Below are 15,328 nucleotides of genomic sequence, written 5' to 3' on the forward strand. Positions count from 1 at the left end.
GAAGAAAATCAAAACCTTTCTGTGCCAGATTAAAATAGGGGATGTGTCTCATAAAAAGCAAATACATATTAGCATGTCATTGCTTCTTTCTAAGCTGGGCATTCCCAGACCTCTGTCTCCTCAACACCATTATTGACTGGAATCAAAGTGCTTTTCACTACTTATATATCTTTGTTGACATACAGAATGACCTTGTAGATCCCCTTCTTGGAAAATAATTGATACCTATAGGAAATCCCAAAATGCTGCTTAGAAGTATTTGCAAATTTTTAATAAGTGCTCATTCCAAGGACAGCATGGAACATCAGGGGTTTGTCAGGATCCTTTCTTTATTAGGTACCCCATCATTCACTCCCACAGAAGTTCATTTGAGACCCAGGCTATTGGAACTTTCACCTCCTTCGTAGTGTATGAATGTCAGCAGAAGCTTCGTCAGGCTTCTTCCTTCCAGCATGGCTGCTGTGCAGCTACAGCACAAAACAGTACATCGCTGACCGAGGCTGCATACACACACCATACACTTAAAGTATATGCTGAGAATTGTAGCTCTGTGCAGGGTAAACTACAGTTCTAGTGATTCTTTGTATGGGGAAATGTGCTTTAAATGTATGGTGTGATCTCAGCCAAAGCCTCTGTTACATTTTATACTGATGGCGTTGGTGAGGGTGCACAGCGAATCATTTCCCTGTAATTTGGCCCAGGCACAACTTTTCCATAGCACTCTTTGCTGTTTAAATAAGGCTCTGTTAGCTGCAGATTACCCAAGAGCTTTGCTGATTTTTGTTCCTAGTGAGAATGGATGTTTGAGAGACTCCCACACCCCCAAATTGAGTGGAAGGTTCTTCAAGCAGTTTCTTCTACGTTAAAGGCATACATAATGTCCTGCAAACAATACCTTTCCTCAAAGCCTTAGCTACAACCCTCTTTCCACAGCCCATCATCTTGCAACCACCCTTTGATGTGCCATGGTTCAAGTAATTCAATAAGCTTTTTAAGAAGGCGAAACAGAAAGCCACATTTTGAAGCCTGCCTTCACATTAGTTGGCAAAGCAATATTTTTAATATAAGAAGGTGCTTTTCACTAGGTGTCGTCAGTGACCCATTTAGCCCAGTATTGTGAGTTCTGTCAGAAACATTCAGTGATCTCAAGCAAAGGATTTTCATGACTCTGCGTCCCAAAGTTGGGAGACCAAACTTGGAGATTGATTCTGGGGTTTCATTCATGCAAAATCATGCCCTTTGCTGCCTAGCCAATGTAAGAGTTTAACATAATAACAACAATAATTTCACAGTACCACCAAATTATATATGCATTCAAAGTTCTAGAGAGGTCATCTCCTTAGCAATTTGTGGGGGGGAATGGTAAAGTACTTTTCAACTTTTCTTGTAATAAGTTCATGCAAAGTTTATTCTTTGCCTCATGTCAAATATCTATCCAGTTACAAGGTCAGGAAAACTGGCAGCCGTGAAGACATATATGCATCTCAGTTCTACCCTGTTTAGTGAAACTATTGAGTGAATTTTGTACTGAGAATATTTTCTCTGGCATATGAAAAAGCCCTGGATAATTTGTGATTTTGCTGGTTATGGAAGACACATGAGAAAATCATTCAACAGCTGTATTGCATGAATATGATTGATAAGGAGCTGCTGGTTTTGGTAACAGATTACTGTATGCAGAAGTTAAAAACTATGTCACTTTTATAGTATATAACTTCTATCTCTCTCTCTCTATCGCTCTGTGTGTGTGTGTGTGTGTGTGTGTGTGTGTGTGTGTGTGTGTTGTCCATATAATACGGAGCAAGCTCTAATATACAACTCAGAAGTTGGGAAACAATTTCCTTTAAACGTTATTTCCTTTGTTCTGGATAATTTGCAGCATATGGTTTTTGTGAATCTGCCTACGGGCACCAAGCCTGATGTGGTTAGGTTAACATGAGTTGCCCGGGTCTTTTGCTCATGACTTCATGCAGCAGTTGAGCTTTCCTAACCTTCTAAGCCCACTTTTATACCCAGACTGCTTTTCTGCCTCATTAATCTTACAGCATTTTTGCATGACAGTCAAATAGTAGAAGGAGCTTTTTGAGGAGCTTATGCATCTGAAATAAAGAGGCTGGATCTGTTAAATTTTTTATCAGTGTAGGATTTATCCCATGCCAACAATTAAAAAAAAAATCTGTGTTTGTCTTCAGTACCAGATAATACTGTAATTCTGGTATATAAAACAGGTAATTTGATAGCCAAAATGGCATAGTGTTTGGAGTGTCGGACCTGGACCTCACCTAAGAGACCAGAGAGAAGCTCCCTGGGTGATCTTGGTCCAGTCACCAACTCTCAGCCTAACCTACCTCACAGGGTTATTGTGAGGATAAAATGTGGAGAGGGAGAACCATATACAGTGGTACCTCGGTTTTCGAATGTCTCCGTTGACGAACATTTCAGTTTATGAACGCCGTAAACCCAGAAGTAAGTGCTTCAGTTTTCAAACACGCCTCGGAAGTCGAACATGCCACGCAGCTTCCGCTGAGTGCAAGATCCTGAGGCCTAGCTGTCGGCTGTTTAGTTTTCAGTTTTCGAACATTTCAGAACTCAAACTGTCTTCCGGAATGGATTACATTCGAAAACTGAGGTACCACTCACTGTACACTATTTTGAGCTTCTTGGAGGAAAGGAAGGAAATGAATGTAGTAAAATTATTATTTTGTGGGAGTAATTACTTAGAATATTTGCTTTTTGGAAGCTGCCAGTCTCTCATGTGAGCAGAATTTCTGCTAGTTAAAGCTTTCTTAATTTAGAGGACTATTTAGACTTAAATCTTTAAGAACTACAAATGCCCACAGCTTTATATACTCTCAAATTAATTATTAGGCTTCCTTAAATCTTGTTCTATCAATACATTGTTCACACTGTTTTGGGGGGGAAGGGGGCGGGAAATGCAGGTATGAAAAAATAGTGAAATTTTAGATATAAAGAGTGTGTGTGTGTGTGTATATATGCAAAGTTGTTTTTATAGTAAGTTTATTGTCCTGCTGCCGTCTTGTGTAATGCAGTTAGCAAGTATTTTTATGTGCGGCACTTAGGCTGAATGCATGGTGCTGATCTGCTTTTTGTCCTTGCTGACGGTTATTTTATCCTAATGGGCGCAATACTGTGCTAATTATCCTTATGTATATAAATTCTTCTTGTTGTGAGCAGACACCATAGGGCCACATAAAAACGTTTGCCTCAATTTCCCTACAAAAAAGGAGTCCAGAAACCAGACTTGTCCTAGTAACAGATTTTTAAAGGTAGAGGAACCCAATAAAATTACCAGCTCCTCACAGCATGCATCTATTTCCTTTCGACATATTGTGAGGTGTAGCTGAGATATCCTAACCAAACTGACAGTGTAAGAAGGACGGCTCACCAAGATTAAACGTAAAAATGAGGTTTTAGCAGCTGCTTTGGAATCCAGTTTCTAAATGTGTTAGGCTTTGCTGCAATAATCTCACCTTAGTGAATTCAGGCAGGGGCCCTGCAGCCAAATGTTGCAGTCTGGGCTCAGGTAACTGTGGGGGTGGAAAGATAAAAGTTATCATAAAAGACAAGAGTCTCTGTTCTAAACTGGGTCTTATTTCATGTGCACAAAAATATTTTTAGGATAAAAATAATTATCTAATCCTATTTTTAGGATCCTTTTTGGGATTCTAGTGCTTAAAAGTGTAACTGATCTGCATGCAGGTCAATGGAACACGAGAATTCCGTATGCAGTGGAATGTTTGGTGAGGCCTGGGAGGACAACGGAGGGGGTCATTGAAGTAGCCCCACCTCTGGCCTGAAATGGAACAGCCCATTCCATTACAGAACAGTTGCAAGATACTTTCTCTTATCGCAACTCTGCAGTGGGAGGTGAGACTTGCTGAAAGTCAGGTGGAGGTGGCTTGCAACTCACCCAAAATATGGGGGCCGGGGGAGAGAGGAAGAATCAAGCAGCATTTGATTTGTAGACTGTATGTGTGTCATTTGAGTGACAAAGGCAGGGGTGAGCCGTGCTGGATCTACAAATTTTGCCAGGGAGGGGGCAAAAGTCTGCACTGCGAACATCTCACACTCTGATTAAACTAAACATAAATTTTGACATTAACATTAACATTCACACCTAGGTCAGTTTTGGTCTGACCAATGTATGTATTCCTAGAAGCTCAGTCCAAATTTTTCTGACGGTAACAGCCATTCAGCAGTGGAATGGACTCCCTCAGAAGGTGGTGGACTCTCTCTTTCATTGAAGGTTAAGCAGAGGTTGTCTGGCCATCTGTAATGGATGCTTTAGCTGAGATTCCTGAATTGCAGGGAATTGGATGAGATGACCCTCAGGGCCCCTCCCCATTCTACAATTCTGTGATTCACCTTAATAGAAAGGTGGCTTCTTCCATTTTAAAGGATGCATGAGCAGAGCAGTTCCCTTCATTGAAGTAAATGGGAAATCCTGTTCACAAAGGCGCTAGATATATGTACCATGTATGCAACTCTGGATATGAATGCATTGTAGATTTTAAATAAAGTTCAGTAACAATCATTTCCCATGGTTGTTAAGATCTTATATTCACCATTCATAATATTTACCTTTTCCCTAACCACCTTTGTTTCCAAGTTAGGCACAGAATCATAACTGACAAGCAGAATTTTAAAGCATTCTAAATGTCATTGGACCTTTTAATAGAATTAATTAGCCTGCCACGGAGAAAATTTACTAGCCTGCTGGTTAATTTCACAATGTAAAATCATGGGGTTAGAGGTAGAAGGGGGAGCAACCTTATTACTTTTAAATAATTATTTAAAGATGCTTGTCTTGCCTTTCTCAAACATCACAGAAAAAAAACAAAACTCAGCAAGAGCTTTTAAACTCTTCAGCTGTGAGTGGTCACTTCTCCTTTTATAGGTAAGGCAATATGTGCAGCAGAAATCAAGATACCAGCTATTAAACCTTCAGCAGATGCAGAATCATAGCTGGTAGTCAAAGTTATTAATATTCCTACTGTTTTAATTTAAGCAAACAATTTCTCTTTAAGATGCAAACTGAAATGTTATGCCTGGGATACTTAAATTTGTGAGTTTTATAAATAATAATTTGTTTTCAGAATAAATGAAAGCCTTTCATGGGTTTCTGTGATATTACAAACAAAAGGCGCTTCTGCACAGATATTTTTTGTGGAATTGGTGCTATTCATGCATGCAAGTTTTTCATGTCATCCACATGATGCCATTGCCATCAAAATGCCAACCCTCTTCTTTCTTTTACATTTAATTCGAATTTCCTCTTATTGTAGAAAATGTGATCAATAAAAATAGCCATAGATGCTGGCATGATGAATTGGTTGCGTCCACATTAGCTTCACTTCTGATTACATGGAATTGATTTATCCCCCACATTACACATTGCTGGGCTTCCAGTAAAAGCCAATGTGCTAACGTAAACTTTTTCATACAAGAGCACATTTTGTCTTTTTACACCATTCACTTTACCTGTCACACCATCAATAGTCTAAAAGAGTCAACTAGTAAACCAAACTCCATAGAAAAAGGTCAATGAAAAATGTCTGCGTATAGAGGACAGCAGCCACCTTCTTTCAGTGTCTTAACTCATGTGTAAGCCTGCATAGCAGAAACGTTCACATGAAAGCTAACACATTCCCCAGTTTTTTTCTTTCCTGTTTGTGGCAACAAAATTAGCCAACAAACCCAGTTGTGACATATTATCTAATTTATGGTTTTATATTTTCTACAGCTATACTAAATGTGGATCATTCCATCGTTGACTTAGAAACGCTGGAAGCACTGTATGAGAATGTAAGTATAAAAGGGTCAATTCCACACTTCTAGTTCACAAATAGAAAGTGAGCTGTGGGCACATATCCCATCTTCTTGCATGTCCCATGTTCTCTTTATCCAAATGCTGTCTTTCTGCAACAGAAATGCAGGCTTTCCCCCATTCTCTTTAGTAATAGATGTCTGGTTGAACCCACTTTGAGATACAGTTCTTATTTTGTTCAGACATTTCAATATTCTATAGTCCTTCATTTTCGTTTTGCATTCTTTCCTCTGGTAATCCCACACTTGTGCAATATTCACATGCAGAGCAAGAGCTGAGGGATCACATGATGGCTAACATTGCGTAGGAGGAACACAGAGTACATACAGGAGCACCGCATGCAGACATCAGTACAACTTCTTCACATGCCAGCCAAAACACACTGGTGGCTGGTTGCCTTCTGTAGGCACTGGTAAAAAGGAGCAGGACTAGTCTATGCAATTCTGCTCAACCCCCTCTCCTGGCCTTATGTTCTTTCAGTGTTTGAGTATATCATTTGAACCCCACTGTAATTGGCTCCTGCTATAACTGGCATGGGTTGGAATCTTCTGTGGTGCAACCAGGATCAGATAACTATTCTGGAATAGTAGTGGTGCCATTGAGGCCAAATCACTGTTGCTCAGATTACATCCAGCTCAGAGACTCCAGATGCACCCACATGTAATTTGACAGTTCCACTGTATCTTGGGAAATGTAGTTCACACAGCAGTGTGTGATTCAGTCAAGCATACATGTGCAAAAATTTATGCAGCTTCTGAGAACACAGACATCCATGACACAGATTGGGCCTCATCGTGTATTTAATAATAATGTGTGTCAGGCTGTGTACATATTACCAGCCTAAAGTGCAGCCAGGTTGTTCTTTTTTCCAATTCAGTCTGCGGCTTATTTGTTGGAAAATGTAACAGAACACAGAATTTCGTAAGACACAACAGGATAGATATGGACTACAGCTAATGCCATGTGTATGCTGATTCCCAAACCAGTGGTGGGAGCACCCAGGATGAAGAGTGAACAAGAATGTGAACAAGAATTAGCTAATTATACTAGCAATTCAAATCTAATTGTTGTCCATGGTATGCTGATTTGTGTCAAGTGAAACAAAATTACTTCTACGTTGAAAATATCTTATTAGGAATACCTATCCTGTTCATGTTGCGTGTATGGTTCTGTCAGTCTCTGTTTGTAGGTGGAACAGCAGCACCTACCCCTGAATTCAGCCCCCTTTCTCCCTGCCACTCCAAGAAGTATTTAGAGGCTAAGAAAACTCATTACTTGTTTGTTTGTTTTCATTGGAATTGCAGAGAGCACAGAAGGATGAACTGGAGAAAATAAAGCAGCATTATGACACTTCAAAAGAAGAAGAAGTGAAGCTTCTTGATAAACCAGAACAGTAAGATGGTCCAGGGGTCCTGCCATAGGTTCCTATCATTCAAATGAGTCTTTGGAAAGCAGAACAGTTGGAACAGCACTGCATAGAATAGAATAGAATTGTTCAAAGAAGCTCCCATGTGCCATATTGTGATATACCCATCCCAACACTAGAAAGCCCATTCTGATGGATGTCTGCTTATACTTCTGTTGGAAATCTCAAAAGGCCAATATTCCAGAAAATTTGGCACTTTATTCTATTGCTGAACTTTTAAAATTAACTTACGCCTACTTTCCTGTCCTTTCCAACCTCCTGCTTCTTTTCCTGGCAAATAACAGTGAACTAATGTTCTGAGCTTCCCGGTGGTATTCATTAAATATAGGAGATACAGATTTAAAAACAAATACACCACTCCAGTAGACCAAAGGCTCAGAACAGTCTTTGTTTCATGCAGTGGCTGCATTCGCACATTACACTGACCCAAACTATGGCTAAGCACAAACATACAGCTGATGGAGAGGAGATTGCAGCTAGTTTGCTTCTCCCCAGTCCTTTCATCTCAGCCCAGTGTGGTGGTGTTTGAACCTAGGTTCATGGTTCACCTCTCTCCTCCATAACCACTGGTTGTCACCATGAGATTGGGTTCAGATGATATGCTAAACCCTTATCTACTGTGACACACGTAGGGAGTGGAAGAGAAGTAGGGGAAGTCCTGTTGTGAACACAAGAGTGCAAAATGCATTGCGGTCCTTGTTTCATTAATCTTTACAAGATCACTGCATTAGGGCTGGCAGAACAGTATTAGTCTTGATTTCTGTGCTGGGACCAACAGCATAAAGTTGAGTCCCATGGCACTCAATGTGATTTTCTCTCTACAAATTGTGTTTGGAGTGAACCCTAGAAATGGCTGAACTCCTGGGTTCATATTCAGATCTGGAAGCAATCTGCTCTCTTTGTCAAACAACCACAGTAGAGAGAGGGGGACACACACAGTTTATATAACACTGTTCCCGACCAGCAGAGTGCAGTATCTCTCCCTATCTCTCATTCTTGTTCATGCTGTTTCTCATGTACATTAACTCCAATGTTGAAGTTTTAAGTCTGTCCATCTCCTTTCATGGTAAATAGCAGCATGCACCATATCTTGTATCATTTAAATCACACGAAAAGCTAATTTTATGAAAGGAGTTTGACATTATTCACTGATAAATTGTATTGGATGAATGTAAAATTAGGTAAATAGGAAACTTTTGTGTTATTTTTTTCCACCTATTTTTGCAGGTTTCTATATGAGTTATCCCAGATCTCCAATTTTGCAGAACGTGCTCGATGTATAATCTTTCAGTCTGTCTTCAATGAAGGAATAACTGCAGTGCGCCGTAAAGCTGATACTATTAACTGTGTTTCTAAGGTAGTTGTCAGAACCGATTGTAAATTTGTGGTGAAATAATGGATCTGGGCTGGTTTTAAAGCAACTTTACAATAATATGTATTCAAATAAAGTGGGGGAGGGCGGAGAAGGAAATACAGCAACACAACTCACATTTCCTCACCGGAAAATGTATTAATGTACTTTTCATTTCTTATTTAAGACATTTGTGTCCCACCCTTCCTTAAGAAATCCAAGATGGCTAACAATGCAAAAGCAATGAAAATATTTTTAGAACAATGGCAGCATAAACGCAGTGGCTTCATTGCACAGATCCAGCTGTGAAAGCATTAAGAAATAATGTTTACCTTTAGGTTTCTGGATTCAAACTTTAATCAGAAATTGAAAAGCTGCTTTTGAAAGATTTCAGTGCAATTCTATTTCATTCTACACCAAAGCATTCATAAGTGTAAAAAGAGGCTAACATTTGAATGGTATGTATGTACTCGTCCTCTGCTTTCCGATATTAAACACTGGCATTCTTCTTTCAGGATTTGCTGGATATAAAAAGTGTGAAAGACATTTTAGGATTGATCCTGGCTTTTGGAAATTACATGAATGGAGGGAACAGGACGCGTGGTCAAGCAGATGGGTTTGGTTTGGAAATACTTCCCAAACTAAAGGATGTTAAAAGTAGAGTAAGTAGTTTTTGGTGTGTGTTTTTAATAGAATTTTATTTAAAATTGGCATTTTAAGCAAAGGTCTGCCAAGTGCCAATGTTTCTCTCTTTCTTCCTACAATTCTTTGCTTTTCTTTATGCCTGAGACACAGGCACTGGGATATAGCTTTTCTCCGTACAAATTAATGGGTGTTTCTTATTGCTACAGCTTCACCACTACAAGCAGCCATCCCCAGTAGCAAATGACAAGTGAGTTCTTGAACTCACTGGGGACTTTGCCATTAAAAAAAACAACCCCAGCTGCACAATAACGTATGCACATATTCTTGTCTCCAGTGTAAGAAAATAGATCTCACAGTTTCGGACATGGATTACAACATTCATGAGTGAGATTCACAGGGCATCGCATCAGAACTTTTAAGAATTGTTTCAGAAGCACGACTCATTTGCCGTTTCCCATTCCCAACTTTTATTTATGTAGAAAAAAATATTTTTATACTGCTGCTCATAAAAAGCGTCGGGGTGGTTTACAGCAGTTATACATAAAACCATACAATAAAATTCATATAAAAATTTTATAATCAGATCTCAGCTCACTATTATAGAAAGGTGTGTTCTTTAATTGCCTTCCTTAGCTTGGTGGAATAGAAACACTTTCAGCAGGTGTTTGAAACAGAAAGTGTTGCGGAGTATTCCGCAGGACTGAAGGCTCGGTCACTGGTGGAGGAAGAGGAGTGGGCCGCCCTGGCAGCGCAATCCCAGTAGGATGCCATCGTGGCTGCCCCCCTGCCTGCGCTGGGCGCCATGCCCATACAGGTGGCATGCCCCGCCACCAGGACATGTGCCCCGCCACCAGGACGCACACCAGCCCAGACCCCCACCGGCTCTCCGTCCCCCAGTGCCGGAGCATGAAACTCGCCACTGGGCTCGGTTTCTTGTTGTCAAATGAACCTTACCAACTCAGAGAACAACCCAACATTGCTCCTGCATGCAATCTCAGAGATTGAGCTAGAGTGGAATGATTCAGGCATCCCCTAAGGTGCCATGGACCTAAGTTCTTCTGGGCATTGAAAATTAACACAAGGACTTTGGACCTGGCTTGGTGGTAGATGGGCAACCTGTTCAGATGTTTTAGCAGTGGCATTACATTTTATCAACCAGGTGTCCCCATCAGCAGTTTGACTGCTGAATTCTGCACCAGCTGGAGCTTCTAAACCAAGAGCATCTCCACAAAAAGCCATGTTACAGTAATCCAGCCTCAAGCTTACCCATGAATGGACTACCATAGTCAAGCTATCGCTGGCCTGGAATGGGTATAGCTGGCGAATCAGACAAAGCTATTAAAAGGCATTCCTAGCCTCATTTTGTGCAATGTAGCTATCAATTTCTTACACATAGGATGCTCTGCTAACCAGTGCTTGTATCCAAAGGTGCATTTCTGCACACATAAAGTATCTCTTGGTCTTGCTCAGCTTCATGCACAAGCAGAACTGCTAGAATGCCTACAGATTGCAAGATTTCTTGTGCAAGCATGTCTGGAGCAGTACTCTAGCCACTATTTTCCTTTGCTCACAGTTCTTCAGACCCAGACTTGGACTGTTTCTCTCTTTAACTGGCAAGTAACATGGCTACTGTAAATGCTAATCACAGCAACAAATAGAATGTAAAAGTTCATGACAGATGTCTATGAATTTTTAAAATAAGTCCACCCAAATTTTGGGGCTTGTACCCATCCAATCTATGTTAAACTGCAATCCTAGACACAATTACCAAAGAAATAAACCCTGCTTAACACAGTAGGACTGATTACACATGCATAGGATTGTTCCCCTAGTGATGTCTCATTGCAAAAGAAGTACTGAATAATAAAACAGGAGTGCAATTCTATACGCGTCTACTGGCTCAATGGGTCTTACTACCAAATAAGTGAGTATAGGATTGCAGCATTAATCCTAAACGTTTGTGGAACTTAGTGGGACTTGCTACTGAACAGACATGCATAGTCAGATGCTGTTGGGAGTCTTAGGTCCATTCTGCGCTGCCGGTCGAGTTACCAGTTAGGTTGTGTTGCATGGTTGCATGGTTCTTTAAAAAAAATATTTAGAACAAGCAGTTAAGAATTTTGATGCTGCACAATGGTATTAAAATTAAAATGAATACATGGACCCTGAATTTAATACATTCTATTGATGTATTTTGCACAGCGAAATCCTATCTCAGTAGCTTTTGGTATGCTATTCAAAAGCAAATGCACACTTCAAAGGCATTCCATATATAATACAGTTCAATGTCTTTCTCTTTGTGCTATTTAATAATTTCCTGTAACTAGTGATTTCATACCTAAAGCACAGTTTATCCGTCTCCCTAGTTAATCTTCACTGAATTGATTCAGTACCCTGCGTAATAAAGGAACAATGTCAAACAAATAGTGCAAGATAAGAAAAACATTTTATTTTACGTAAAATGCTTTCTTTTGACTGAATTTGCATTTGTTCACTTAAATGACTGTGTGATATTCACAGGACACTCCACAAATCTACCGTATTTTTCGCTCTATAACACGCACCTGACTATAACACGCACGTAGTTTTTAGAGGAGGAAAACAAGAAAAAAATATTCTAAACGAAACAGTGGATGTATGATTTTTGTGGTTCATGCTGTGGCCACAGACATGTGATCTGACGGTGAGTTTGGGGTAGCCCAATGCAAAAATCCTGAGGATCCATGTGGATCCGTGCTTTGTAACCACGTTTTAAGTGGGGAGGGAAGGAAAAGAACTCAAGGGACAAGGAGCACGCGTGGGGTGTGTGGAGAAGGATGCTGCTAATAATGCAGGAGAGGCTCCTCTCTGGCTTTGCTCCTTTAGAACAAGCAGGCTCTGCGTCTCTCCCTCCTCCCCGGCAAGGAAACCATGATAGTAACCACTCTGAGACAAATCAAGAAAAATTGCGACCAACACTCTCCCCCAACAAGCGCAGTGAGGTCAAAGCACACACACACACGCAGAGAGAGAACTGGCCCTAAAGTCACAGGGGTGCTGGGGGAGTGAACGGGAAGCAAGAAAAGGAGAAGGAGCCCTCTCTCACACACAGACACACAGAGTGTCAATTCTAAAGTCGCAGGGGCGCAGGGAGAGTGAACAGAAGCAAGAGAAGGAGAAGGAGCCCTCACACAGACACAGACACACAGAGTGTCAATTCTAAAGTCGCAGGGGCGCAGGGAGAGCGCAGGGGCGCAGGGAGAGTGAACGGGAAGCAAGAGAAGGAGAAGGAGCCCTCACACAGACACAGACACACAGAGTGTCAATTCTAAAGTCGCAGGGGTGCAGGGAGAGCGCAGGGGCGCAGGGAGAGTGAACGGGAAGCAAGAGAAGGAGAAGGAGCCCTCACACAGAGAGAGACACACAGAGTGTCAATTCTAAAGTCGGAGGGAGAGCGCAGGGGCACAGGGAGAGTGAACGGGAAGCAAGAGAAGGAGAAGGAGCCCTCTCACACACAGAGACACACAGAGTGTCAATTCTAAAGTCGCAGGGGTGCAGGGAGAGCGCAGGGGCGCAGGGAGAGTGAACGGGAAGCAAGAGAAGGAGAAGGAGCCCTCTCACACACAGAGACACACAGAGTGTCAATTCTAAAGTCGGAGGGAGAGCGCGGGGGCGCAGGGAGAGTGAACGGGAAGCAAGAGAAGGAGAAGGAGCCCTCACACACACACAGACACACAGAGTGTCAATTCTAAAGTCGCAGGGGCGCAGGGAGAGTGAACAGAAGCAAGAGAAGGAGCCCTCTCACACACACACAGACACACAGAGTGTCAATCCTAAAGTCGGAGGGAGAGCGCAGGGGCGCAGGGAGAGTGAACGGGAAGCAGGAGGAGGAGAACGATAGCTCAAGCACACACACACACACACAGCCCCTACAGTGGCTAATCCAAAATCGGACAGCAAAAAACTGCAGGCAGGGACAGAGAGCATGGGGTTGTTTTAAAGCAGCCAACCCCGCTCTGCTTCTCTCCCTCCTCCCGGCTAGGCTGGCTGAAAAGCTTTGCTGCTACTTAGCAGCTCAGTGGGGAGGAGAGAGGAACATAGAGGACGGGGTTGTTTTAAAGCAGCCAACCCCGCTCTGCTTCTCTCCCTCCTCCCCGGCTCCGCTAGCTGACAGGAGCCGCTTACTGTTTCAAAGCGAGCCACGGACTGCTCACAACTGCAGCAGATTCCCCCGCCATCTGTAGGCATTCGCTCCATAACACGCACAGACATTTCCCCCTACTTTCTAGGAGGAAAAATCTGCGTGTTATGGAGCGAAAAATACGGTATTTGTAATAATCTGTTTGATGCCCTTTTCTTTTGCATTGCATATGATTGCTCACTATTTCAGACATCTAGATAATGGGCAGATAATGTAAGGCCTGTAGGCTATATAGGGGTTTTTAGTCCCTTTAAAAGGCCAAGTTACACCTGGCAGTAGTGCAGAGGTAAATAGGTCAGAAAGTGAGCATCAGAGCTTTTTTTTCCAGCTGGAACTCAGTTCCGGCACCTCTCAGGTGAGTGTCATTGCCATTATAAGAGATCAAGGGTGGTGATTGTGGTGAGCTCCGGAACCTCTTTTTCTTAAAAAACATAATAGCAATGGTGCATGTGTAGGTTAACCTGTCATAGGCTTATGCTACCAATCCCAGGGGTGGTGTTAGGAGGTGGACCGGGGGCTGAGCCCCAAGTCTCCTGCCTATCTGCATTTTCAGCTTATCTTTAAAACCTGTCTTATGACCCTTCCAGAAAAACCTGCATGCCAGTCCCTTAACTGCTAGTTTAGAACAGTACATTTTTGTATTGGCCTCTGTAGGTTCATTGCCGCCTTCCCCAATCTGTTGCTCTCCAAATGTTTTAGACTACAGTTCCCATCCCAGTGAAGAGGGACGAACAGGGATGATGGGAACTGCAGGCTAAAACTTACGGAAGGCACTAGGTTAAGGAAGGCTGGTCCCGTAAATCTCATAGTAACGTAACATGCCATGTGATTAGGGAGACATAGTATTGTCACCATCCTTCCTCATCTGCTCTTGCTCTGCTAAGCGAACTGCAGTGACCCTCATGGAGCTGATACATTAGGGATTGGGAGCAACTAGAAGCACCAGGGATTACTGTCACACTATTGCTGATGCAAAGAAACCAGTTGTTCCTCTTTTTTCTAGGTAAGGCAGGGATGGAGAACATGTAGTCCTCCAGATGTTGCTGGATTCCAAGTCTCATCAGGCCCAGTCAACATGGCAAATAGCTCTGGATGATAAAAGTTACAGGTGTCCAACCACATCTGAAGGGCCACAGTTTCTCCACCACTGTTTTAAGGGGACTAAGAAGTTCAATACTGGAATGAGCAATTAGGCTTAAGGCATTGCTCATTGTCCTGGAGACAGCAACTATTGAACCTTAGTTACTTCAAAAAGCCATTTGCCTTGGTTACTACAAAAAGGTCCAATGTCTCATTGGAGATATTGAGTAGGTGATTGTCCAGATTGCGTGAAATACTGCCCATGATGGTGCCATTGGTCCAGTTGAGATGCACTGCCAGCATGGGAAGTAGCTGTATTATATGACCAGCCCAAATGATGGACAATTTAGCACATTGCTACAATTTTGCATACTATTTTAAATTGTTGTAAACAAATTTTTTTAAAAAAATATTATACATCTTTGACCTTTAGAAAAGTGCAGTATAAATGTTAGTATAAGTCAATAAATTATATGGTATGGGATCCACCATTAGGAATTTTCCATTCCTTCCAAGGATAAGACCATGGTGGAGTCTGGTGGAAACAGGATAGCCAGGATCGACAGGCAAGGCACTTGTATGCACTCAAAAGCCACAGGTCAGAAAGTAAGTGAGGTCAGAGGCACATCCTTCAGAACCCTGGACAGGTCTGAGGCAAGAGATAACTCAATCTGACCAGGGATGGTTGCTGACTGAGCTCATATTGCCTGAGCACACACAAACCAGGCTCTGCTCCCTTGCTGGAGAACAGAGAGACTCCTGGCACTCCATCTTGGTTGCAACTAAACATAATATACA

At 42.0% G+C, this 15,328-nt stretch overlaps 1 protein-coding gene and 1 long non-coding RNA gene across 2 annotated transcripts in view; both read left to right on the forward strand.

The window, feature by feature from the left end:
* Nucleotides 1-15,328, forward strand: part of LOC310767021 — a 962,895-nt gene that overhangs the window by 891,527 nt on the left and 56,040 nt on the right. The window lies entirely within an intron of this gene.
* Nucleotides 1-15,328, forward strand: part of FMN1 (formin 1) — a 110,613-nt gene that overhangs the window by 49,457 nt on the left and 45,828 nt on the right. Inside the window, exons 7-10 of the mRNA XM_083610835.1 lie at nt 5,765-5,826; nt 7,153-7,241; nt 8,502-8,631; nt 9,141-9,287. Of these exons, the coding sequence (XP_083466961.1) occupies nt 5,765-5,826; nt 7,153-7,241; nt 8,502-8,631; nt 9,141-9,287 (428 nt within the window). The remainder of the gene's footprint in view (nt 1-5,764; nt 5,827-7,152; nt 7,242-8,501; nt 8,632-9,140; nt 9,288-15,328) is intronic.

The sequence above is a fragment of the Podarcis filfolensis genome (assembly GCF_964270895.1).
Source record: "Podarcis filfolensis genome assembly, chromosome: 1".
Lineage (NCBI taxonomy): Eukaryota > Metazoa > Chordata > Lepidosauria > Squamata > Lacertidae > Podarcis > Podarcis filfolensis.